The sequence below is a fragment of the Pelodiscus sinensis genome, chromosome 16, assembly GCF_049634645.1.
Source record: "Pelodiscus sinensis isolate JC-2024 chromosome 16, ASM4963464v1, whole genome shotgun sequence".
NCBI lineage: Eukaryota > Metazoa > Chordata > Testudines > Trionychidae > Pelodiscus > Pelodiscus sinensis.
The window spans coordinates 24341509-24367896 of NC_134726.1; the positions used below are offsets into that span (position 1 = coordinate 24341509).

The 26388-nt window shown below is 39.3% G+C and overlaps 1 protein-coding gene across 4 annotated transcripts in view; it reads left to right on the forward strand.

Annotated features, from left to right (window-relative positions):
• Positions 1-26388, forward strand: part of TRRAP (transformation/transcription domain associated protein) — a 178426-nt gene that overhangs the window by 57690 nt on the left and 94348 nt on the right. For 2 of the 4 annotated variants that reach the window (XM_075899522.1, XM_075899523.1), the window contains exons 30-46: positions 455-576; positions 4676-4846; positions 6103-6171; positions 10439-10492; positions 10621-10641; positions 11701-11820; positions 12116-12235; positions 12531-12695; positions 14879-15060; positions 15362-15560; positions 16668-16796; positions 17613-17879; positions 18675-18881; positions 20407-20565; positions 20657-20791; positions 20999-21109; positions 22994-23140. In XM_075899522.1, coding sequence (XP_075755637.1) covers positions 455-576; positions 4676-4846; positions 6103-6171; positions 10439-10492; positions 10621-10641; positions 11701-11820; positions 12116-12235; positions 12531-12695; positions 14879-15060; positions 15362-15560; positions 16668-16796; positions 17613-17879; positions 18675-18881; positions 20407-20565; positions 20657-20791; positions 20999-21109; positions 22994-23140 — 2378 coding nt within the window. The remainder of the gene's footprint in view (positions 1-454; positions 577-4675; positions 4847-6102; positions 6172-10438; positions 10493-10620; positions 10642-11700; positions 11821-12115; positions 12236-12530; positions 12696-14878; positions 15061-15361; positions 15561-16667; positions 16797-17612; positions 17880-18674; positions 18882-20406; positions 20566-20656; positions 20792-20998; positions 21110-22993; positions 23141-26388) is intronic. The other 2 variants (XM_075899524.1, XM_075899525.1) reach the window with 1 other exon arrangement.

The following is a 26388-nucleotide window of genomic DNA, read 5'->3' on the forward strand; positions in this document are numbered from 1 at the left end:
AAAGGGTGAGGCCTCAGGGAAAGGGCAAGATAGCTTCTAAGTTGCCCTTAAATTCAAAAAATGATTTGGGGTGTATAAAGATCAGAGATCATTGTGGTAGACAGTGTGATTGCATGTATCAGAGAGCAAAGCTGGTTGACAGTTTTTTCCAGTGATAGTATTCCTTAGTTCAGGTATTTACAGTAATGATTTTTACTACTTAAGGATTAAAATTAAATATTTTTGAAATGACTTTCTTGAATAGTACTCAGATAAATTTAAAATGCTATTAATACTGATTCCAGTATTTTTTTTTTTATTCTTGTGATGTCGGTTGCTTGTGGCAAAAATGTTAGAGCTCTAGTTGTCAGTTATATAAATCTAATGAAAATTTTAAAAGGTCCTTTCTCTTCTTGTATTTCAATTTTTTATTTTTGTATTAACAAGGAACACAAAAATATTTTGATTTTTGCAGATGCATTAGCTGCCTGCAATTACCTGCCTCAGTCTAGAGAGAAAATTATTGCTGCACTTTTCAAGGCACTTAACTCAACGAATAATGAACTGCAGGAGGCAGGAGAGGCATGTATGAGAAAGGTTAGTGATATTAAAACAATGCTGCTTTGTGTGGGTCTGTATGCCTTTCCCAAGCAGTGTAATGAGGAGGCAGTATATCTACTGGGATTAATAGCTGCTATGTTTGCGTTAGAGTGGCGCTAGTATAATTAAGTTGCTTTCATTGTTTCTATGAAATGTGGTGGGCAAGATTTGATCTTACCCATACAAATTTCCTCGGGTGGCTTTTAGCCAGGAAACACATTTTTCTTTTGGACTAAATATATTCAGCTTTGTTATTTTAAAGTTTTATGGATGTGTCTGCCTGTTCCCAATCCAGAATATTAGCTTTCTGCTTGCCATTTGCAGATATAGCTCCACAACTTTAATTAATAAAAGATATAATGAAGAAGCAGGCATTCATAGCATGTTACACAAGGTACATATTCACACTAATAATGTCAGTGATTTGTAGGTCATATGAATACTATGGATCGGATTCCTTCCTGTGACAGCCTTTCTGTAGTGATGACCAACATGGTTATGGGTCCCTGATTGTAAGGGTTGGCCTTAGCAAGAATTAGAGGAGCTAAGGGGATTAAAAACTTTTGCCAGTGGCAGAGAATCTCCTGACTTGTTCTGAAGACACTTTTCTCTTCTCCAGTAGCAGGAGAGTAGGGGTAGCAGACGCGGGAGCTGCCTTCATGCTAGTAGGGGGTTTAGTTGCACCAAAGGAAATCCCTACTAGCTAACTAGATTCCAGCTCCTTTGCACTACTGGGGCAATGCAAAATGACCTTTGGATCGCATTAGAGAATTTGGCCCAACAAATGTAACTGAATTTCATAGAATCATAGAACACTAGAACTGGAAGGGACCTTGAGAGATCATCGAATCCAGTCCCCTGCCCTCATGGCAGGACCCAGTACCATCTAGACCATTCCTGATAGACATCTATCTAACCTGCTCTTAAATATCTCCAGAGCCTCCCTAGGCAACTTATTCCAGTGTTTAACCACCCTGACAGAAAGTTTTTCCTAATGTCCAACTTAAACCTCCCTTGCTGCAGTTTAAGCCCATTGCTTCTTGTCCTATCCTCAGAGGCTAAGGAGAACAATTTTTCTCCCTCCTCCTTATGACACCCTTTTAGGTACCTGAAAACCGCTATCATGTCCCCCCAGTCTTCTCCTTTCCAAACGAAACAAACCCAATTCCTTCAATCTTCCTTCATAGGTCATGTTCTCTAGACCTTTAATCATTCTTTCTCCTCTTCTGTGGACCTTCTCCAATTTCCTTCACATCTTTCTTGAAATGTGGTGCCCAGAACTGGACACAATACTTCAATTGAGCCCTAATCAGCGCCGAGTAGAGCAGAAGAATGATTCCTCGTGTCTTGTTCACAACACTCCGGTTAATGCATCTCAGAATCATGTTTACTTTTTTTGCAACAGCGTCACACTATTACCTCCTATTTAGCTTGTGGTCCTCTCTGACCCCTAGATCCCTTTCTGTAGTACTCCTTCCTAGACAGTTGCTCCCCATTCTGTATTAGGGTTGATGGATGGTTTAACAAAAAATATTGAACACCTCTTCCTCCGCCCCCCCCCCCCCCCACCCAAAAAAAAAACCACTGGGAAAAAATTCTGTTGAGGAAGGAAAAAAAGGGGGGGGGAGGAGACAAAAGTCATGAAGTGGGGGGGGGAAGAGGGGGTGGAGGTGTGTGTGTGGGGGGGGGGGGAATACCAAAGTTAAGCCAAAAAAAAAAGGCGCTGCCCCTTTAAATGGCCTCGCGCTCCTCACTTCCCCTCCATATGCTACAGGGGAAAATTGTCCCTGCCAGGCTTCCAGCCGAGAGAAACAGGAAATACTGGACATTTCACATGTCTGGTATTTTCTGTGGTGTGGGTTTGTTTGTTTGTTTGTTTTTTTGTGTGGTGTTTTTTTTTGTTTGTTTTTTAAACCAGGGGACCCAAATATTGGACAGTCTTAGCAAAAACTGGACACCTGGCAACCCTATATTCTGTATGAGTGAGACTGACTGTTCCTTCCTAAGTGAAGCACTTTGCATTTGTCCTTGTTAAATTTCATCCTATTTACCTCAGACCATTTCTCCAGTTTGTCCAGATCATTTTGAATTATGACCCTATCCTCCAAAGCAGTTGCAACCCCCTCACAGCTTGATATCTGCAGACTTAATAAGCGTACTCTCTGGGAAGCATTTCATCAGGCCTTGGTGACTTGCAGACATCTAACTTTTCTAAGTCATTTTTAACTTGTTCTTTTATTATTTTATCTTCTAAACCTACCTCCTTCCCACTAGCATTCACTATGTTAGGCATTCCTTCATCGTTAGACTTCTTGGTGAAGACCGAAACAAAGAAGTCATTAACCACCTCTGCCATTTCCAAGTTTCTTGTTACTGTTTCTCCTTCCTCACTGAGCAGTGGGCCTACCCTGTCCTTAGTCTTCCTCTTGCTTCTAATATATTTATAGAAACTCTTCTTGTTTCCCTTTATTCCTGTAGCTAGTTTGAGCTTATTTTGTGCCTTTGCCTTTCTAACCTTGCCCCTGCATAGCTGTATTGTTTGCTTATATTCATCCTTTGTAATTTGTCCTAGTTTCTACTTTGTATATGACTCCTTTTTTATTTTTAGATCATGCAAGATCTCCTGGTTAAGCCAAGGTGGCCTTTTGCCATATTTTCTCTCTTTCCTATGCAGCGGAATAGCTTGCTTTTGGGCCCTTAATAATGTCCCTTTGAAAAACTGCCAACTCTCTTTAGTTGTTTTTCCCCTTAGTTTGTAACCACTAGCTGATAAGACTGGCTCTAAATATAGCTTCTTCACAGTCCTTATTTTAGTAATAATGATAAAAACTTGCAATTTTGCCCGTGGCATAAGATAGCACATAGCTGTACGCCTGTAAACTGTTGTAGCTACTGTTTTGTTTTTTAATATAGGCGAAACCTACAAATTGTGCTTGTGGATCTGATTTGAATGAGTTTCTATCCTCGAAGTTCCGTTTGCAGTAGGATATTCTAGAGGGTACTGTGGGTGCCTCTCTGTGTATCATTTCTTTGTCACTCTTGTCACTTGCTAAGGCCTTAGCTGTGATTATTGGTCAAATTTTCCTATAATACTCCTTTGAAATGTAATTAGGCAACATGGGTAGATGGAAATACACACTGTGCTTGGTATGTTGTGGGGAAAAAAACCTGGTGTGTGTACAATAATGAATGGTGTTCGTTAATTCAGGTTGAACCTCTCTTGTCTGGCACCCTTGGATCCTGACCAGTGTTCTAAGTTGTGTGAAAGCACAGCTTCACAGGTGATTAATCCGCCCTGCCTAGTAATAGGCTCAGTGCACTGACTGGGCGGGGCTGATTAATCACCTGTGAAGCTGTGCTGCCAGGTAGCTTAGAGGGAACACTGGGCCTGATGGGTGCAGAACCAGAGAATTTGCCAAACCATGGGAGGTGAATATTTCTTAGCAGTACTACCAACACTTCCACTGCTTACTGGGCTTTTAGAAGACATTTTGGGGTAAATTAGAGCTAAATAACAGCACAGAACACTGAGAGCCAGTACTGGTGACTGTAAACAAATGTATGGCACGGCGAGAATAAAATCATGTCCATGATAAATTGACATTGGGCTAACTAAAATTATGCTGGACCACAGATGTTGCCGGATCAGAGAATGCTGGGCTAGAGAGGTTCAGCCTGTACAGTCTCAAGCATGTGGTTATGCTTGTAACATAGAGCTTAGAGTGTGTTTTTTAACTTCTCAGTTAAGATCTTTTTCTGTTGCATTTTTAAAACTGCCAGTTAAATGAGAGAGGAAATTAAATGATTATATACTTCACTAGTCAAAATTTTATAACTCCACGGTTAACAATAGTATTATAGGAATAAAATCCTGTTAACTGAATCTCTTTGTTTGCAGCACATTCTGTAAGCTGAACAATGTATCTGGTTTGAACATGTTCTTCAAAAGTCTCCATCTTTCTGCCACCAAAAGCATTTTTTTGTGAATTTCAAAAAATATAAAATTAGTGCTGCAGTTACTTGGTGAAAGTGTTTGTACAGAGGAAACTGAATGTATTTTATTTCTGTTGTGATTCTGTGCTTTACTTCCTTGCAGTTCTTGGAAGGAGCTACAATAGAAGTAGATCAAATTCACACACACATGAGACCTTTGCTCATGATGTTGGGAGATTATCGAAGCTTGACGCTGAATGTTGTGAACCGTCTGACTTCTGTCACTAGACTTTTTCCAAACTCTTTTAATGACAAGTTCTGTGATCAGATGATGGTAAGCCCAATCCTTTTTAAGAACTCTCCTTTCAACAGACATCCATAAAACTGAATATTAAAAAAACAAGTTTAATAGTGATGTAATGAATAGATTTGTACGAAAGATTTCCATGCTTTACAATTCCTTTATATTGACTTGTATTTTGAAATAGTTGCATGATTAGAATTTGATGAAAATCATCATTTCTAAAGCAGCTTAGTTTAAGTGGAAAAAAACAACAAAAATAAACTTTTTCTTTTAATGAAGTCCGACTTAATTACACTGAAATATCTTTGGACAGATTTCTCTCTAAACAAGTAGTTGCCAGAATGTTATGGTGAATGTTGTCTTGGAAACGTGCATTTTGCTTTTAACTCTTCCTGAATAGGCTGGCATCTTTTTTTAATGTTAAAATGATGGTCGTGCCTTATCTTTTGTATTTGTATTGCTAAAAAATGTGTGTCTATCCTTCTGCCAGGAGCTCTTAATACTCAGGAGATAACTGGTTCTACTTGGTTATTGATTTGTATATTAAATCATGGGCAAATCATTGACCAAATATGAGCATCCATTCCCATTTGCTTATCAGACTTAATAAATACTCTCCCTGTCAGCCCACATGCACACTTTCATATCTGACCCTTTTTCTGAAAATTGAAGAAAATGCACCTAGTGGTATGCCTGGAAAGTCAGTGGATTTGGGCTCTGGCTGAAGTGGTTCCAAAGTTGAGGACCTTAACATCCTCGTGACTTCATGAGGTATCACATGAGCTGCTGCAGTACAACATGAGGAATGAATTGGCAGCCATTAGATTTTTGCTGTCCCTGTGTAATCCACTCCATGTGGAAGGAATCTCTAAGAAAGGAGAACAGCTGTATATTTCGCTAGCTAAAGTTCCTTGTTAGGCTTTAGATATAGACCCAAGTAGGATGTATTAGTATTGTAGTCTGGAAATGACAAAAGCAAGGAATAACTGTAATAAAATAAAAAAAAAAGCCAATCAAACACAAGTTTAAAAGCTCTCTTGGCCTTTGAAGGTACCTGAGCAGTTCAGAAGCAGTTGAATGTCTTACCAAACCTGTAGGTTGCAAACCATTGAGTCACAAACGGCAAGCTAACATCTCCAATCAAGGGATCTGAAATCACTACCTCTAGTTAGTTAGTTAGTTCCCTCAAAAATCAACAGGTTTATCTCATAATAAATCTTGCTATGGCTTTCATAACTGGAACTGTAAAATTAGAGTAATCATACTAATGTTGGATTTCCCCACAGCAACACCTGCGCAAATGGATGGAAGTGGTAGTAATTACACACAAAGGAGGACAGAGAAGTGATGGAAATGTAAGTTAATAGTTCCTTTTATGGGGGAGGGAGAAGTAGAAGTAAAACAATATAAACTTGAGCAAATATAGAAGTCATTGAACCGTAAATGTTACCATAGCTGGCTATCCACAGAGGTTTTTATTACAAGGCTGCATAAAATTACTTTTTTCAAATGTTTGTGATAGAACTTAGCACAGGAAGCTTTTGGCTTGCATTTAAAATTTGTGTTTATAGTGACTGAAATTTACCTGGTAAAGATAGTGCATGTACAAGTCTCTCAACTTTTCACTCTGAAGTTGAAATGGTGTGGTGGATCTTTGGTGAGATCCTGTACAGTGGGATGAATTTCATCCAACTGTGTGCCATTTCCTAGGCTCCAATCCCACAATGAGGCCTGTGTGGACAGACCCCCATTGACATCAAGGAGATCTGTCTACTGTCTATATGGACAAGATTACTTGATCAATGACATAATTTCTCAATAGTTCATCTTTTTAATAATTCACCTTTGGTTTTATAGTTTAGTTTAATTAATATGCTGGATGTTCATGTCCTATTTTGTCAGCAAATTTATACCATATACAACATATCCTCCCTCCTTCCATCTTAAATATGATTTTTGAGCTACATCTTAACATTTTTGTTTAACTAAGGTCAGTGTGGGTGTGGTTTTTTTTGTGGGAAGTGATAGTTTGTGGAAATGTGGGAATTTAGTTTTCTCGTAAATTGGAAATTGAATAATTTAAAGTCAAAGTGTGTTTTATAATACTAGTAGGAATAATTATCGCATTCAGTGTTATAGTTTGTATTGTGTCTACAGTTATATTACCGGTAATTTTTCTTAAGGGTAAAGATTTTTACTACTGTCAAAGCTTTCAGACTAGGAAGGAATCTGTTTTGTCTTATTTCAAATAAGAACTAAATTGGGCTTGCTGTTTTTGTTCCAAGAAATTAATAGATTATATATTTTTTAACTGCTTTTTCCTGTCCCATCAAAAAAAAAAAAATCTAATCTAAATTGGTCAGCACTTCTAAAGTGATGTTAGATATTTTGTAATGAAATTCAGTTAACTTCCTGTTTGCATTAAGACTTAAGAGTAGGTTACTTTGCATGTTTGACAAAATACTAATATTGATTCCAGTGGCTTTCTATATACTTCTATTGGGATCCATTTTTTTCCTGAACATGATGATTATAGATACAGTTTTATGAGTCTTTATAGTAGTCATCTTTCAGTCCACAGTGGGGCACCATTGTAATAGTTCTTTGTCTAGATATGTATTACAGGCAGTCCCCGAGTTACGCAGATCCGACTTATGTCGGCTCCACAGTTACGAACGGGGCTTTTCTCGCCCCAGAGGACGGGAGCGGCGGGACGCCCAGATGAGCCGCGGTCCCGCCGCCCGCTTTCTCCGGGGCGAGAAAAGCTGCTCCCCTTCTCCTTAGTCTGCTGGTCAGACCAGGGAGACCCGGAGCAAAGCCTCGGAGGCCACCCGCAGCGGGACAGCCCAGGCGCGCCGCGGCTGTCCCGCTGCGGGCGTCCTCCGAGGCTTTGCTCCCCGTCTCCCTGGTCTGCTGGTCAGACCAGGGAGACGGGGAGCAAAGCCTCGGAGGACGCCCGCAGCGGGACAGCCGCGGCCTGCCTGGGCTGTCCCGCTGCGGGCGGCCTCCGAGGCTTTGCTCCGCGTCTCCCTGGTCTTCTGGGGGGCGGGGGGGGGGAGGGACACGCAGCTAGTGCCCCCTCCCCCCCAGCAGACCAGGCTTTTCTGCCCACGACACCTGGGGTAGAGCAGCTGGGGCGCTGCTGTGTTGGTCCCGCAGCACTGCTCCTCGGCGCTACTGGACCAACCCGGCAGCACCCCAGCTGCTCTGCCCCAGGCGTCCTGATTCAGCCGCTGCTGGTCAGTTTCAGCAGCGGCTGAATCAGGACACCTGGGGCAGAGCACCTTGGGTGCTGCTGGGTTGCTCCAGTAGCGCCGAGGAGCGGCGCTACTGGAGCAACCCAGGAGCACCCCAGCTGCTCTGCCCCAGGCGTCCCCAAGTCAGCCGCTGCTGAAACTGACCAGCGGCTGACTACAGTAAGCCCGAGGCAGAGTTGCTCTGCCCCCGGCTTCCTGGAATCAGCCGCTGATCAGTTTCAGCAGCAGCTGACTTGGGGATGCCTGGGGTTCTTAAGTTGAATCTGTATGTAAGTCAGAACTGGCGTCCAGATTCAGCCGCTGTTGAAACTGATCAACAGATAAAGAGAGTGGGACTTTTCAGTTTAGAAAAGAGGAGACTGAGGGGGGATATGATAGAGGTCTATAAAATCATGAGTGGTGTGGAGAGGGCTGATAAAGAAAAGTTATTTATTAGTTCCCATAATAGAAGAACTAGAGGACACCAAATGAAATTAATGGGTAGCAGGTTTAAAACTAATAAAAGGAAGTTCTTCTTCACACAGCGTGTTGTCAACCTGTGGAACTCCTTGCCAGAGGAGGCTGTGAAGGCTAGGACTATAATAGAGTTTAAAGAGAAGCTGGATAAATTCATGGAGGTTAGGTCCATAAAAGGCTATTAGCCAGGGGATAAAATGGTGTCCTTGGCCTCTGTTTGTCAGAGGCTGGAGAGGGATGGCAGGAGACAAATCACTTGATCATTGTCTTCAGTCCACCCTCTCTCGGGCACCTGGTGCTGGCCACTGTCGGTAGACAGGATACTGGGCTAGATGGACCTTTGGTCTGACCCAGTACGGCCGTTCTTATGTTCTTAAGAACAAACCTACAGTCCCTATCTTGTACGTAACCCGGGGACTGCCTGTATACATATTTCACTCAGCTGTACATTCTTTTGCTTTTAATGTTTTTCTGTCACGATATTTTGTGTCTATGTATTTTTTATGTTTTTTCAAATATGACCCTCCCTCCCCCTTCAAACAAAAAAGGTGAATGTTTGACACATGTTGAACATTTTCAAATAGTGTTTTTCTTACAAGGCACTTGATTTAAAAAAAAGATAATTCAGTCTTAAATTTTACTTTTTTATTAGATGTTCATCTCAAGAGTCCTTAATACTATAAATATTAGTCAATTGAAGCAAATGCAATCTGACACTGATCTTCACATAGTTTACATAGCAGATGTTATTTATTCGTCCATATATGAGATGTGTTTGTAACTTTATCTCCTGAGAGAGAAAAACTGGGATGAGTTTATTCAAGAGAATTAATTGTAGTTGGCATTAATACTTGTTTTTTTTCTTGGGGTTAGTGGGCTCCAAAATATCACTAGTCCACATTAAAAGCAAATTTTTGTTTATTGTGGAGTGATTCTTGAAGTGCCTTGTGTGAATGCTAGTTTTAAGAGGAATCATAACTTCAGTGGAGATTTGCAGGCTGAGGGGGGAAAAAACACATCTGCTTGATAGGTGAGAGGCTACAAGAGTGGTTTGAGGCACTATTTCTTAAAAAAAAATGATCTTGTGGTATTTTATACTTTTCTCATCTATAAATTGGTGTGAGGCGGTGAATAGGACTCAGAGCTAGTTTTGATAACTCTTGTTATCTTGTTATCTTGTTAACCTGTATTGTCATGTGGCTTTCAGAATTCTGAATGCTCTGATTAGCTGACAAGACATTAATGGTTTTGCTTCCTAGTAAAATATTTTACTGCAAAAGGCTGTAAGAGATACATTTTTCAAGGAAAACAAATCATGGTTGTAAACTAACTAAAAAGGCTAAAAATCTCAGTTAAAATGATGTAAGAAGTACTGTCCAGGTAAACCTCGGGTATAAAGTAAGGGAGCCAGAATGATTTAGCTTTTTTTATCCTTCATCCTTGCCACCTAAAACCTAAGATAGCCCTGCTTATGTATGACTTGCTTGTAAAAAAAAAAAAAATTGCACTCCAATTGCAAATGAAATTTTAAATAATGAATCTGATGCTTAAGAGCTTCATTATATAAAACTAGTCTTTCCTTACTGTATATGAAATATATAAATAGCTTTTGATCAAGCAGGTTGCAGTAATTTCCCCCCCTTCATCAAAAATGCTGCTTAAGTGACAATTTGAAATTTTTGTTTTTGGGGGAGGGGTGAAGTCCATTAAAAGGACTCGTGTAGTTTGATATTTCAAGCATTGAAGGTCTTTGTTGTCTGCGTGGGCGATACTTGTCTCTGAAGATACCTGAATATTGTTTCCACTGTCTTGTTCATCCCTGATATTTTTATTGTGCACAAGTGTACGGGAAATTATATGTAAACAATGTACAAATAGAAAAAAAGATGCTTTTCCTCCCCATTCTCAGGAGAGCATTTCAGAGTGCGGGAGATGTTCGTTGTCTCCATTCTGTCAGTTTGAGGTGAGAACATAACCCTATTAAAGTCAGTTTCTGACTGCAATCTGAAGAATAGCATATACCTTTTTTACATTTTTGTGTTTCTTTCTTTTTTTTTTTTTTTTCATGCTGTAATTTTTGTTTTGGTTCAGCCTGCCGTGGAAGGGGTAGAGGTGAGAAATTCAGTGGAGGCACCAGGAGGTTCTTTGTTGTTGTGTTTGGTTTTTGGTGTGATATGTTAGCTGTATTGTTATGTAATGGGCAGAGTGCATTGTGCCTTTGAGTGCAGTGCTGTGAATTGTCTTATGTTTGTCTGTGGCAGAGTTGTTTTAGTAACATTGCTGTGAAGGATGTTCAGCATGTTTTGTGTTAGGAAGCTTGGACAGAATTCTTCAGGGCTTCCCAAAGGCTCTAATATTTCAATTGATTTTATAAATTTAAGCCCCATCCCAGTAGTCTGATTTGTGTGGGTGGCCCAAAGGACCTGCTTGTGCAGATCAGATTACAGGATCAGGGCTTTATTGGTTTGTATATAAATTCAATTTAGAAAACATCAATAACATCCCCTTACAAATATGATGCATAGTGTATGTTGAAATGGATTTTTCCCTCTTGCATACTATTCATTAAATAAAACTCCCATTCTAAAAAGAAAATAGTTAATTGCCCTAGAAAAATATAAAACACATTTAAATTCGCTTATACATTTTGAAGAATAAATATCTGATGGGAGAGCAAGCTGATTTTTAAAATAGACAGCCATAAGCAACATGCATTGAACAGTGATGGGAGGGTTCTTTTCCTTCATTCTTATTCTGTTGTTGTGGGATGCATATGGGAAATGGTTTTGAGCTGCTAGTTTGGGTTTTTGAATTGTGAACCTCTCAGTATAGTCCAACAATGGGTCCTCATATCTTCCCTCATCACCATTCCCATTATACACAGTATAGTTTTATTATTAAAATATCACTAAGAAACACAAATAAATTAATATGCCTACTAAAACATGTTACCAAAATGGGAAAAACATGTATATATTTCCCCAGGACAGATTCCTTCCATGTATTGGGTAAGTAGTTGCAGCTTATATGTTAACTCCTTGCCTTTGTTTGCCAGCTGTGCTAATATATAGGCAGAGAAATGTAGTCCTGGTAAGATGTGTGGTAATATATTTATACATTTAGTTAGGAAGTGCTAGTTTGTTTTCATAATGTTTTATTTTTTATCTGTAGGAAATGAAGATTTGTTCAGCAATCATAAACCTGTTTCATCTGATCCCAGCAGCTCCTCAGACACTGGTTAAACCTTTGCTGGAGGTTGTGATGAAAACAGAACGGGCTATGTTGATAGAGGTAAAAGGGGAATTTAATTTTGCTAATTGCATCCTTTATTGCTTTTATAATACTGCCATTTTAAGTGGGTTTTTTTTAGTTGTTCCAGCCACCTGTGTCGGATTTAGTATAAAAATGTATTGTGTAACAAATTATTTCATCTTTTAAGACTGATAATACTTGATTGTTTTAAGACCTTTAGGCGGCTATGATTGCTAACAAATTCAATTTACCAGATAATTTGCCAAATAATATGAAAGGAATTGATAAATTGAATGAAGGGAAATAATTTATATTAACATTATGAATGTTTCAGGCTGGCAGTCCATTCAGAGAACCACTGATAAAGTTTCTGACACGTCATCCATCCCAGACTGTTGAGCTGTTTATGATGGAAGCGACTTTAAATGATCCACAGTGGAGCAGAATGTTCATGGTAATCTCTGCAAAATAATATTCCAATTTTGATAAATTAGAAGTTACTGATCTACCTTTTTACCATTACTCTGCCTATGTAGTTTTTCCTCTGTGAGACAGAACACTGGACTTCAGTCTTGAGGATAGTTAATTTGGCACCTTTTTATGAGTATTAAATTCATGCGCAAAATTAAAATGAATCATTAAGTCCTAGAGGTAAAGCTAAAGCTAATGAACACAAATGTACACTGATACAACCTTCAGTATGTTTTCTTCAAAATTAATTCCTTTTACGGTTGGTTGCCTTTCTCCAGAGCTTTTTAAAACACAAAGATGCGAAGCCTTTACGAGATGTCCTGGCAGCTAATCCAAATCGATTTATCACTTTACTGTTACCTGGTGGTACCCAAACTGCTGTTAGGCCCGGATCACCAAGCACCAGCACAATGCGTCTTGATCTTCAGTTTCAGGCAATCAAGGTATTTTGGATCAAATCTGTTTAAATTATTATAGGTACATTGAGTAATGTCACACATGTATTGGAAGATTTGTAAAATAGTTTTTAAAAAAAGCTAATTTCTCTTTCACCTGCCATTTTACTTGGTTTAAGGAAAATAGTCTGTTTGACTCTTTGGCTTCTCATTTACTACCGCAATGCTGCCAGTGCTGAAAAGGAAGGTTAAACGTTTTTACAAATATATTTCATTAGAGCTAAAAGCAAAAAGAAAATGAATTAATGGGAACATTTCTATGCACAGTTTTTGTAAAACCATGGTTAGCCCTAAATCAGTCTGAAACATGTCCCTGTATATCAAGAGTGCTATTATATAGGGATTGTTATAGCTTTGGTAGTCCCAGATATTAGAGGGACAAGATGGGTGAGGTAATATCTTTTATTGAACTAACTTCTGTTTAGTAAGAGAGATGAGCTTTTCACTTTACCAGAGCTCCTCTTCAAGTCTGGGAAACCTACTCAGTGTCGCAGCTAAATGCAAAGTGAAACAGATTGGTTAGCATAAGTAGTTAACACGTATTTCATATTTGTAATGTCTAGCAAAGTTATACATTTAAGCTCCCAGGCACCTTCAAGCCGGGGATCTTAAATACATAACTTTGCTAGACACTAAAAATCATGGGCTGAGGGGCACTGGATTTATGGCTTGTTACACTAAATTTACGCACGTATTTTATTTTCCCCTCTTTGCTCCCTTTTCCCCACCCTGCCCTTGTTTGTTAGGTATTAATGTGCCACTTTACCTTCAGTGGTCTCCCTTGAAATATACATGAATTACTTCCTTATATTTGACAGAAAAGGTGCATAAAGTAATGACTTTTATTGGACCAACTTCTGTTGGTGAGACAAGCTTTTGAGTCTGAGAAAGGTATGAAGAGTGTCACAGCTAAATACAAAGTCAAACAAATAGCTTAGCATCAGTAGTTAGCACATATTCTAAGGTAGATGTTCTCAAACTGGGGAGCAGGAGGCCTGAAATGTTTTCTGGAAAGGCATGAGAAGTTGCTTTGTCTTCAAAGCTGGGCTCCAGGCCAGCAGCTGCTGCTCTCTGCTCTGTCTCAGAGCAGGATAGTGGTATGTTTACTTGATTGGCAAGAGCAAAGGGGAAGAGCAATTAAAGGACTATCCACACAAAGAAAGGGAAGGGTTACAGTCAAATACATTTGAGAACCATTGTTTTAAGGGACCATTCAAGGTGAAGAGGCCTGTTAACACCTTCTTTCTCAGACTTGAAGAAGAGATCTGAGTAAGCTTTGAAACCTAAGACAGAACTATGAGGGTTTCTGTGAGGTAAACTTTCCCTATTATCACCCCTATGTCACTGCCTCACAGAAACTTACCTTTCCCCCTCACTCCCACTCTGTTCTAAAATTTGATTTGTCAATTTCACATGCATTCACTTTTTTTTTTATTGTATCATTTTGGTATATATGGTTATGCCACATTTCTTCCACATACTGATCTGAGGAAGTGGGTCTGGCCCACGAAAGCTCATCACCTAATAAACCATCTTGTTGGTCTTTAAAGTGCTACATAGTTCTGTCTTTTGTTTCAGCTACACCAGACTAACAGGGCTGCATCTCTATCACTTTGAAACCTAAAGCAAAATGCAGGACTATGTCTGTAATTCATGCTAAAATTCGACACTCTCCGGGGGGGGAGGAGAGGGGATTGAACAAAGACCCCAACTACCTTACCCATTACAAAGATAGCTTCCCCAATTATCACCTCTAATATCATGAACTCATAGACACTTACCTTCCTTCCCAGCCCCCCCCCCCCCGCATCTCCCTTCTGTTCTGAAATGTGATTTGTCCTTTTCATATGTGTTCATTTTTTTTTAATTGTATCCTTTGGTATATGTGGTTGACTATTTTCTTCCACTATTTGATCTGAGGAAGTGGGTCTGGCCCACGAAAGCTCATCACCTAATAAACCATCTTGTTAGTCTTTAAAGTGCTACATAGTCCTGCATTTTGCTTCAGCTACACCAGACTAACACGGCTACTTTTCTATTCCTTTGAAACCTAGTCTTTCATCAAAGAAGTTGGTTGAATAAAAGATTATTATCTTACTACCTTGTCTCTTTGGTTGCTGTTATTTATTAGGTATGTACATAATTATGCTTTTGTCTTGTTTTTTTCACAGATCATAAGTATTATAGTTAAGAATGATGAATGTTGGTTGGCAAATCAGCATTCCTTAGTGAGCCAGTTAAGACGTGTGTGGGTTAGTGAAGCTTTTCAAGAAAGACATCGTAAGGAGAATATGGCTGCAACAAACTGGAAAGAACCTAAACTACTGGCATACTGCTTATTGAATTACTGCAGGTATATAGAAGTACTTATTTTTTTTATTGACCAAATTAGGTTTTTTTTCCACTTGTGTACATCTTTTCTGTACTTCCAAAATAAAACTTCTGTATAAAGCTTTGTGAAAGAAAAGACTGAAAGTTTAATCCCTGGTGCTGCCAGTAGAACCAAAATCAAGACTACTTTCAGCAACTCCTGTTTTTTTTTTTTTTTTTAACTGCCACTATAAAAGCAATGATGACACTCTTCTACTAAGTCCTCAAAGAAAATAATCTGATTCAAGTTTCTCACAAGAGGTTTTAATTGTTTCTTTTTCCAGAAGGAATTATGGTGATATAGAATTGCTCTTCCAGCTGCTTCGAGCTTTTACAGGCCGTTTCCTCTGCAATATGACTTTCTTAAAGGAGTATATGGAGGAAGAAATCCCAAAAAATTATAGTATTTCCCAAAAACGGGCTCTATTCTTTCGATTTGTAGATTTCAGTGACCCAAACTTTGGAGATGAGCTGAAAGCCAAGGTAAGTTAAAGCAATTAAATCATGGTAGGCTGATACTTAGGTTTAGTTTTCATCTTGGGAATTAGGGCAACACAACTTGCTTGCTTAAATGGCAACAAGAGTTCAGTAATTGACAGAGCCATTTATGTGAAAATACCAAATCTGGAGAAGACCAGTAATAGATGGAATCAGTAATTCCTTAACTTTCAAAGTTGAGTATTTCTTAAGTTATGCCTGTGTGGCCTTGTAGTTCAGACTATGGGATGTAAATTGCAGAATGCTCTAGCATGCTACATTCTTAACATCCATCTGTGGCACACAACTGGTGTGCATTAAAAGATACTTTAATTTATGTGTACGTGTCCCTCTTTAAACAGGGAAGTTACAGCACAACATGCTAGTGCACAGGGCTGTCCTTACCCATATACAGAATATACAGCTGTTTGGGACACCACTGTGTCTTAATGTCCACCCACCACCTCTTTATATCCCTGTCTCCACTTCTTCTGGAGAGGATCTAGTTAACTTAAAAGTGAAAAAGCCTGCCAGACCTATTAGCAGTACACTGAATCTGTGAAAGTTCCATTCAAGTGGTAATGAAGCCATTTAACAGGCATTAGCTAACTTGAAGTGTATACTGTCATTTTCTGAATTTACTGTGTTAGTCAACAGGACCTTAATTTTGCTTTAAAAATATTTCATTAGTGCATCGCTGATCTCACATCTCTTTTAAAAAAAATCCCACTCCTCCTCCCGGCTGCCATTAGGAATAGGGGTACCAGTTTAATAGTACTGCATAGGGCCCCGTTAATCCTAAAAATAGCCCGCCCAAGTGCATTCCGTAATCCGTATCCAATGTCTAGATTGCAGGATGTGTGAACAAAACCTGAATCTGCCCTTTCTAGGAAACCAGTTTGTGTCATCAAAAGAAAAAATAGTCATCTCTCTGTTGAGGCTTTTTTACAACCAGTCTTTCTAAATTTGAAAGAGAGTACTTCAAGAGGTTCTGAAGCTGCAGTACTTTGGTTTGCCAGTAATCAGAAATAATCCATATATCTTAATAAGTAATTGGCTTTTTTAGAGAACTTAATGGCATAGTATTAACTTTTTTTTATTCCTGGTTTGTAGGTTCTGCAGCATATCTTGAATCCTGCATTCTTACACAGTTTTGAAAAGGCAGAAGGAGAACAACTTCTGGGACCACCCAACCCAGAAGGAGATAATCCAGAGAGTATCACCAGTGTTTTTATAACAAAGGTATCAATCTCTGCTAGGTTTAAAGAGCTGAGAAGCACAAAATAATAAAAAAAAAAGTACCTAAGATGGTAAATTACCTTTCAATCCTGATCTGAATTATTCTTATTACTTCTGGCCAGGGCCTTCTCTAAATACAAGTGATCAATTTATACTGAATCATATAATGATTCTGAATTGTGATGAAATTCTGTATCCGCCAGGAGCTAAAATGAGATTACAAAACATCAAATTACTTGTGATTTCATTAGGATTTCCGCATGTATCTTTACAAATGAAGTCTTGCTGAGGTAACCCCCTGTATCACCTGCCTCTTGGTTAGAAGAGTTGTTACAGACTTGAAATTCAGTCATAGAACTAACATGTGCCTCAGCAAATATAAGATAGTCAGTGTTTGAAGATATTTTGAAGGTTAGATCTTCGGAAGTGCTCAGTTCACCTTACAAAAATGTGTTCTTGTCATTCAGTTACCAATGTTGGAGCTGAATTCTTATGAAAATCTGGCCTGTATTGTGTGTACTGAACACTTGTGAAAACCTGTATCTAAATATAGATATATGTGCAAACAATGTAAGCAAAGTTAATTTGGGCAATAGATGAGAAATGGGCAGTAGTGCATTCCTTTGAAAGTGCTGATAGCTGGTAATAAAAGTACATTGCTCTAAAAGTCATCTTATCTGTTGCTGTAGATATCAGCCTTTAAAGTACATGTTTTTCATAGACTCTGAACTGCATTTGTTCTTGCATTTGGGAAAACTTGTAGAGTCCATGAATATATTCTCTCTTCTCATCTTGTTACCGCTTCACTCTTGGGAATAGGTACTTGATCCAGAAAAGCAGGCAGACATGCTGGATTCACTCAGAATTTATCTCTTGCAATTTGCAACACTTCTTGTTGAACATGCCCCACATCACATTCATGACAATAATAAGAACCGGAACAGCAAACTACGGCGCCTGATGACCTTTGCCTGGCCCTGTCTCTTGTCTAAGGCGTGTGTGGACCCAGCGTGCAAGTACAGTGGGCATTTGCTTTTAGCGCACATCATTGCAAAATTTGCCATACATAAGAAGATAGTATTGCAGGTATTGTGTACATATTTGAACTAATATGCTCAATGGATGCTAATATCTACTATTTCTGGTGTATGCTTTCTTTAATCTGTTGTTTTGTATTGTAATGGAGGGCCTGTAATGGACAATGGAGGTGTAGTTTTTAATAATCTGTGTACATGTGATAAATAACACTATAAGAACAGTTAAGATCACCCAAGGAGCAAGTGTAGAAGGAACAGGCCAGTGACCACCAGGGTATCTACAAGAAGGGAGCAGTGAAGGCAGTAGTGAGAGAAGTGAATAATCTGGGAAGTTTTGTGAGAAGAGGGTCTTGAAAAGAAGGGGTTTGTCCGTAATAACGAAGGCAGCAAAAAGATCATGAAAAATGAGAATAACAATGATCTTCTCTCCATGTTAAGACTAACTTCCATGGCAGTTTTAGAATATGGAGAGGGTAGAAGGTAACAAAGGAGAGAGATGACAGCAATTCAAGGTAGTGGGCATAGATGACACTTTCATAGATCTCAGAGATGGGTGAATAAGGAAAATGAGGCTGCAGAGAAGCTGGTAATATTAGAGGTCTCTTAAAATCGGGGCATTGGCAGTATCATTTGAAATAATGGTGTTTGCAGGAACAAGTCAAGGGATTTGTAGGGGAGAGAATATAAGAAAACTTAGCCGAAGACGAGGGGGGAAGGATAGGATAATAGGCAGGGCAGGGGAGCAAAACTGCTTGCTACATCCTCAAGGAAAGTCCTTAAAGAGACATATTATTAATCAGAATAAGATGTTTGTACCATGTTTAAGAGGATCACTCCTTTTTAGGTATTTCACAGTCTTCTAAAAGCTCATGCAATGGAGGCTCGAGCAATTGTAAGGCAAGCAATGGCTATTCTGACTCCAGCGGTGCCCGCTCGAATGGAGGATGGACATCAGATGCTGACTCACTGGACACGAAAAATCATTGTAGAAGAGGGCCATACGGTTCCACAATTAGTCCATATTTTGCATTTAATAGTACAGCATTTCAAGGTATGTATGTAACAGTCAACTACACATTTAGGATAATCTGTCCCGATTGTTCAGGAGATAGAATACAGACTAAATTAAAATTAGCGTGATCCAAATTATATGGCAGGAACAAATATTTTTAAAGGAGTTGCTTCTCTATGTATATGTGTGTATTATACAAGTTTAAAACTGAAAATGTCTGTAATTAGTATAACAATATATCTGGCCAATTCTGTAATGCTTCTGTCTTTTTCTTTTCTTGTAACTTTTACTTTGACATTTTTTTCTCTTTTCTTACATGCTTTCTGTATTACCTTTTGTTTTTTTTTTAAAGCCTCTTCCACCCACAAGTGAAAGAATCATGTTCCCTAAAATGCTCAAATGCCAGAAATACCAATTTAATTTAAGAAAAGGGTCAGTTTGATCTTGATACAAATGCACATTTAAAATTAGCTTGCATGTGATATGAAATAGTGTAAATAGAGAGCCAACAGAAGTACCAGTAACAAGCACTGAAAATGAAGGTTGGAAAGGTTTGCAACCAAAATGGAATACTAGAGAGGTATATGTCTGTATTGCAGCTTATGTTGGCATAACTTATGTTGCTCAGGGTGGGGGGGGGTTGTAAATAAATTACCCTCTGAGCGACATAAGTTATAGTGCTGTCTGCACCAACACTTATGTTGGCAGGAGAACTTCTCCCAGGCTACATCTCGACTGCATCACTCTGTCGACAGAGGGATGCAAATCAAGCACGTCGAAATTGCTAATGAAGCAGGGATTTAAATATCCCGTGCTTCATTAGCATAAACATGGCCGCTGCTTTTTCCAAAACAGCGCTTTTTTGGCGGGGGGGAAAAAAAACACCTGGGAGTCTTGATGCAGATCTGTTGAAAATAAACCCTTTTTTGACAGATCTTGTATTCCTCAAAAAATGAGGCTTACAGGATCTGCTGAAAAGGGGTTTAATTTTGACAGAGCCGTGTCTAGACTGCCGTTTTTTTGAAAGCTCCATTTAAAAAAAAAAAAAAAAAAAGCGGTAGCCATGTTTATGCTAATGAAGCGCGGGATATTTAAATCCCTGTTTTATTAGCAATTTCGACGTGTCTAATCTACGTCTCTGTCAGCAGAGGGGTGTAGTCTAGACACAGCCCCACTGACACAGCTACCACCACTTGCAGAGGGAGGAGCAGGTAAGCCGACGGTAGAGCTCTCTCGTCGTTGTAGAGCAGCTACTTTAGAGCGCTTGCAGCCACACAGTTGCCTTGATGCAGCTATACACTATCTAATGTAGCTCTAGCCTTAGTCTGTATTACTTATTGGTCAGGGAAAATCTGTCCAGAAATGTCTTATCTTGCCAAAGGACCTGCTTCTTGTTTTAATTCCAGAGCCTTGAGCATGGTACAGATATAACTAACTCTGGTCTTAAAGTCAGTTAATTTACCATTCTGTTTTGTATGTGGTAGGGAATATGTAAAAAAAAATATATATATATATATATATATAAAAAGTTTACGTATTACATCATTTGAATCCATTTCTACAGGTTTATTATCCCGTAAGACACCATTTGGTGCAGCATATGGTTAGTGCTATGCAGAGATTGGGTTTCACTCCGAGTGTTACCATAGAACAAAGAAAACTTGCTGTGGACCTTGCTGAAGTGGTCATCAAATGGGAATTGCAGAGAATTAAAGATCAACAGGTAGGAGTAATAACAGACTTCATGAACCTCAAAATGTTGTCATGGTTGGTTGGTTTGTTTGTTTTAAATGTGTGTGTGACTGATATTTCAGCCAGATTCAGATATGGATCCAAGTGCAAGTGGAGAAGGAGCAAGTTCTGCCTCATCCGCTGTTAAGAGAGGATTGTCTGTTGATTCTAGCCAAGAGGTGAAACGATTCAGGACAGCTACTGGGGCAATAAGTGCAGTAAGAACTATTCACTTTCCTTTTTGTCCTTATAAACAGCAATTTTAAGGTTAAGCAACCTTTTTTACATTCATTTTCCTTCATAATTCGAAAGCCCAGTCACTGTTTAAACTAAGATTTCTTCTTAGTTGTACTTTGTGCTTAAATAATAGTATAATGTGTTATGCCCCATTATCTTCTTTTATTGAACAAAAATTGTGTACACAGGTATTTGGACGTACTCAGTCCTTGCCAGGAGCTGATGCACTTCTTTCAAAGCCAATTGACAAGCAGCATACAGATACTGTGGTCAACTTCCTCATTAGAATTGCTTGCCAGGTACTGAGAGATTCTGAAATGTATTTGCCAGTGCTTCATTAGTGTATAAAAAATGCAAATAACCTTTAATTATATACTGTGGCTTTCAATCTGCGATAAACGTATAAACATCAACAATGACTATGATCGTCTCAAAAGATGATATACTCTGAGATGCACGCATAGCTGACAAAAGAAATTTAAATTTAAAGAACTTTAAGGAATTGACTTTAGTTTCTGAGATACAAAAATATATTTTGGAATAAAACTGAGTGTTCCCTCTAAGATTTCCCATCCGTGAGTGGAGTGAGTTTTTTGTCTTGTGCACCAACATTGACTTCATGTGCATTTGTTTGGATATGCACTACTGTGGCACCCACCAGTTCTTAACAACATTTTACTTATATATATGGAGGGGCTCAGGCCAGGGAGTGGCAGCTCCTTACTGAGGGAGACTGGAGCTGGGCTGCCCATTCCTCTGGCAGTTCTTTGCAGGAGGTGGGCCCAGGACCAGGCTGCTTGGTCCCCCAGGAAGCTGCTTGCTGGGAGGAGTGGGGGAAGGAGTGAGGCTGCCCAGCCCCTAGCCAGCTGTCAGCTCTTTATGGGAAGAAGGGCTGGGGCTGGGCTGCCCTGCTTCCTCAACCAGTGGGCAAGGGGGAAGCTGGGGCTGCGTTGCCCAGTGCTCCCAGCTGGCTGTCTGGCAACTCCTGTGGGTAAGGGGGCTAGGGCTGCTGGCTGGCAGCTGCCCACCTGGCTGGTGCTGCAGCCAAGAGACTGGGATAGGTTTGGGGGGCCATGTGACCGCTCTAGACCCGGCATCAGAGCTGCTGCTGCCACCCACCGTGTGGCAGCTCTGTCATGTCCTTCCCCTCCTACCCTCCCGCTGTAGCTGGAACCATACCCGGGGCCAGTGATGTTGCCCCAGCAGGGACAGCCTCACCGTGCCCTGGCTCCAGAGAGAACAAACGGAGGCAGGGCAACTGCCCGCTGCCATGTGGCCCCACCAAGCCGCCGCCACCACCACTCACCTTCTGGCCCAGCAGGAAAATGAGTGGTGGTGAGTGCTGCTAAGCGGCTCTGAAGGCGAGGTGGGCAGGTGTAAAATTTTTTGAGTGATTGCGCAGATGCGCAGCTTAGAAGGAACCCTGTTATTACTTAGCTTTCTCATCTATTGATCATGTGACCTGGGCATTTAAAAACTGAACATGAAAGATTAAATTAGTCAAAATATTTCCTGTGGGTTGTTTGCTCGGCTGTATGGGTGTGTCTAAACTACATGGCTCCGTCGATGGAGCCATGTAGATTAGGCTGATCGGCAGAGGGAAATGAAGCCGCGATTTAAATAATCGCGGCTTCATTTAAATTTAAATGGCTGCAGCGCTCTGCCAACCAGCTGATCATCAAGTTTACCTGCGCAGGTAAACGAGGTTTACCTGAGCCAGTCGACAAAGGCTTCCTTGTCGACAGCGGCGCATCCAGACTGTCCCTATCTGCCGACAAACAGCTGGTCGGCAGAGCGCGGCAGCCATTTAAATTTAAATGAAGCCGCGATTATTTAAATCGCGGCTTCATTTCCCTCTGCCGATCAGCCTAATCTACATGACTCCATCAACGGAGCCATGTAGTTTAGACACACCCTATTAGTAACGGTACATTGTAAAATATTATTGTAACCTGACGTTGCTTTGAGATTTTTTTTTTTTCAAGGAATCTTAACAGTTTGTACGTAAATTTATAGTACTAGCCTTTTGTTTAGTTACCAAGACTGTCAGAATAGTGACTTTAGCTAAGCCTTTCCAAAACTAGACAACGATATGCTCACATAAGATGTGTAAAAATTAATGAGTTCTAAGGATCATGGTTATAAATGGTTGTCGTTTTGCAATAATTTTGATTAATTGCTAGGTAAATGACAACTCAAACACTGCTGGATCTCCTGGAGAATTGCTGTCCCGACGCTGTGTTAACCTTTTGAAGACAGCTTTACGACCAGATATGTGGCCAAAATCAGAACTCAAACTGCAGTGGTTTGATAAACTGCTAATGACTGTGGTAAGTTAAATGTAGAGCTTTAAGATTAACAGCCCTATAGAGCTTTAAGATTGAGTAACACAGGACATAATTGAGTACCAGCTTAATAAGATATTTAAGGTCTTCCACAATTTACCTATTTCTTTATTAGACAATATTAGAGATACCCATTTTGCTTATAATATACAGATCTTAGGTTTGGACTATGTATTGGAGATAGCAGCATAATATCACTGTAGAGATATTTAATTTAAATGTTGGTCCATTTAATTCCTAGTTTAATCACTGTCATTACTTGAACTACTGAAATAAATTGATAGGGTTTTTTTGTGTAATTATTCTTGTCATTTTTCTTGACAAGAAGATTTAGGAAAAGTCAGCATTTGAAAATGGAAGGTCACATCAGTGATTTTGTCAAGTATCTATAGCGATGCTATTATTAGAGGTAAATAATTTTAGTTTTTCAGTCATTAAGACTGATTTTTGTTCTAACAGGTAATGTAAAATACTACAGATTAAGTAGATAGGCATGAAATTAAGGGAATAAAGGAGCCTATGAATCTGTTTGCACATGCTCATCAGGGGCTTACAAAAGATTGGCGACTAAAGTTGCTGAAGATTCTGTCCATGCAGGACATGCTTCAGACTAGGGCTGCAGGGCTGTCTTCTACAATTGCTCTCTTGGCTTCTGGGGACCACTGAGGTGCCCAGCACCAGACTTAAAAGCGGGAAGGCTGTTCCTGCATTGTTCTAATTTAAATGCTTCCTTTGCTGGTGCCTAAGTAGGATAGAGGTAAAGGTGAAAGTAATCTAACTGGAATGTTGAGGATTGAGGAATAAAGTGTGGGCGTTAGCAAGTAGGGAAACTTGGACAAAGGTGATGGGGAAATGACTCCAGCAAGGAGTTGTTGCCAGTGGAGACCTGAAAAATTGCTCTGTGTTGCTCTGTGTATCTCAAAAGCTTGACACTCTCTCACCAACAGAAATTGGTCCAGAAAAAGATATCATCCACCTTGGTGAAAGATTGGCATTCTACATGTAATCATTTTTTAAATTAGGGCTGTCAATGACAGCTAATGCATATGTTCATGTAAAACAAATTAACTATATTTTAAAAAGTCGTGTTTAATCAGTTTTAATTACACTGTTAAATTTTAATTGGTATTATATGTTTATTAATATTAATACTTATATTAAAAAAAATTAAACACATTTAACTTCATTCAGAAACAAAACAATGTAAAACTTTAGGGTCTACAAGTCAATTGAATGTTTAACACATCTGGCAAGTAACGTTGTAAATAAGAAGTGAGCAGCATTATCTTCTGTAAATGTAAACAAACGTGTTTATCTTAACAATTGGCTGAACAAGAAGTGGATTTCTAGGCTCTAAAGTTTTCTAGGCTCTAAAGTTTAACATTAGTTTTGTTTTTGAGTGCAGTTATGGGGGAAGAAATGCATTTGTAAGTTGCCCTTTCACGGTAGAGATTGCACTACAGTACTTGTATGAGGTGAATTGAAACATTATTTTGTTTTTTACAATGCAGATATTTATAATAAAGTAACATGAAATACACTTTTTAGTTGTATATCAGAATACAATCCATGTATTTGAAAATGTAGAAAAACACCCATATCAATTTAAATTGCTATTCTGTTGTTCTTTAACAGTATAATTAAAACTGTTTATGATTGATATTTATTTTTTTAGTTGTTGACATCCTTACGTGTAATATATTTGCATGGCAGTGTGCCATATAATATTACAATACTATAAACTAGATTATTTGTACCGTACTATTATAGATAGTATGAACTGTCTTATTGGCTACGTCTACATTGGCCCCTTTTCCGGAAGGGGCATGTTAATTTCAGCGATCGTAATAGGGAAATCCGCGGGGGATTTAAATATCCCCCGCGGCATTTAAATAAAAATGTCCGCCGCTTTTTTCCAGATTTTAGAAAAGCCGGAAAAGAGCGTCTAGACTGGCCCCGATCCTCCGGAAAAAGCGCTCTTTTCCGGAGGATCTTATTCCTATTCCTTTGAAGTAGGAATAAGATCCTCCGGAAAAGGGCGCTTTTTCCGGAGGATCGGGGCCAGTCTAGACGCTCTTTTCCGGCTTTTCTGAAAGCCGGAAAAAAGCGGCGGACATTTTTATTTAAATGCCGCGGGGGATATTTCAATCCCCCGCGGATTTCCCTATTACGATCGCTGAAATTAACATGCCCCTTCCGGAAAAGGGGCCAATGTAGACGTAGCCATTGTGTTTAATATATTAGGATCGCTTTTTGGTTTTTCACTGTGCATTAAACCAGTGGCAGTTCATATTTCTCTGCAGTAATAAATGAATTTAAGATTTTTTTTTAAAACAATCCTTTTACCGCAATTCCTTTTTCTAAATGTTTGACAAATGTTTAGCTACTGAATTTCACTGTTGTGAAGACAATTGCTTAGGTAATCTTACTTTTAAAAGGTAGCTACTGTGTAATCATTTTCTCCTCCTACCATTGAAGATGGTTTAATTTACCTCTGTTGAAAGGTGGTTTATGCTGTTATTTCTATAAACCCTTGTGCATTTGGCTTTAAAACTCTGTAGTTGATGCTTCATTATTCGTTACTCATTACTCTACTGGTGCTTCTCAAAATACTGCACAACTAATGAGAACTGCCATTAAAATTCAGCATTTCAAGAGCAAATGTTATCCACGCTCAATAGAACTCATTCAATTACTTAGCTGCATTCAGCACATCATAGTCTCTTCCATCCTACAAATGAAACACCATAACATATTCAGCCTTGTGTCAGAATTATTTCCCACCCACCTTTCTTAATCTGAGTAATTCCAATGCAAATATATTTGAGTGCAGGCCTTATTAGGTGTTGGAGGCTGATTAGAAATAACAACAGGACTTGGTAAAAAGAAGACCATACTTGAATATTTCTCTAATGAGAAGAGGCAGGGCTTGTACTGAGGACTAGATCTGGGCCAAGTTTTATGGCTGAAACTTTTTTAACTGAAAAATGCACATTTGGATTGATTTTCAGTGAATTGTTTGTTGAAGTAAATAAAATAACATGAGTGAAACATCTTGTTTCAGTTTTTCAGACTGTTCACAAGGGGATTTGAGGCACAATAGTGGAGGAAAAGAAATAGATGTAGGTAATAGCAATGATGGTACCCCCTTATAATGTTCAGCCCAGTATTTAGGCCGCTCATCTGGGATGTGAGAGCTTCAGATTTGAATCCCTGTTCCTGAGCAGGGATCT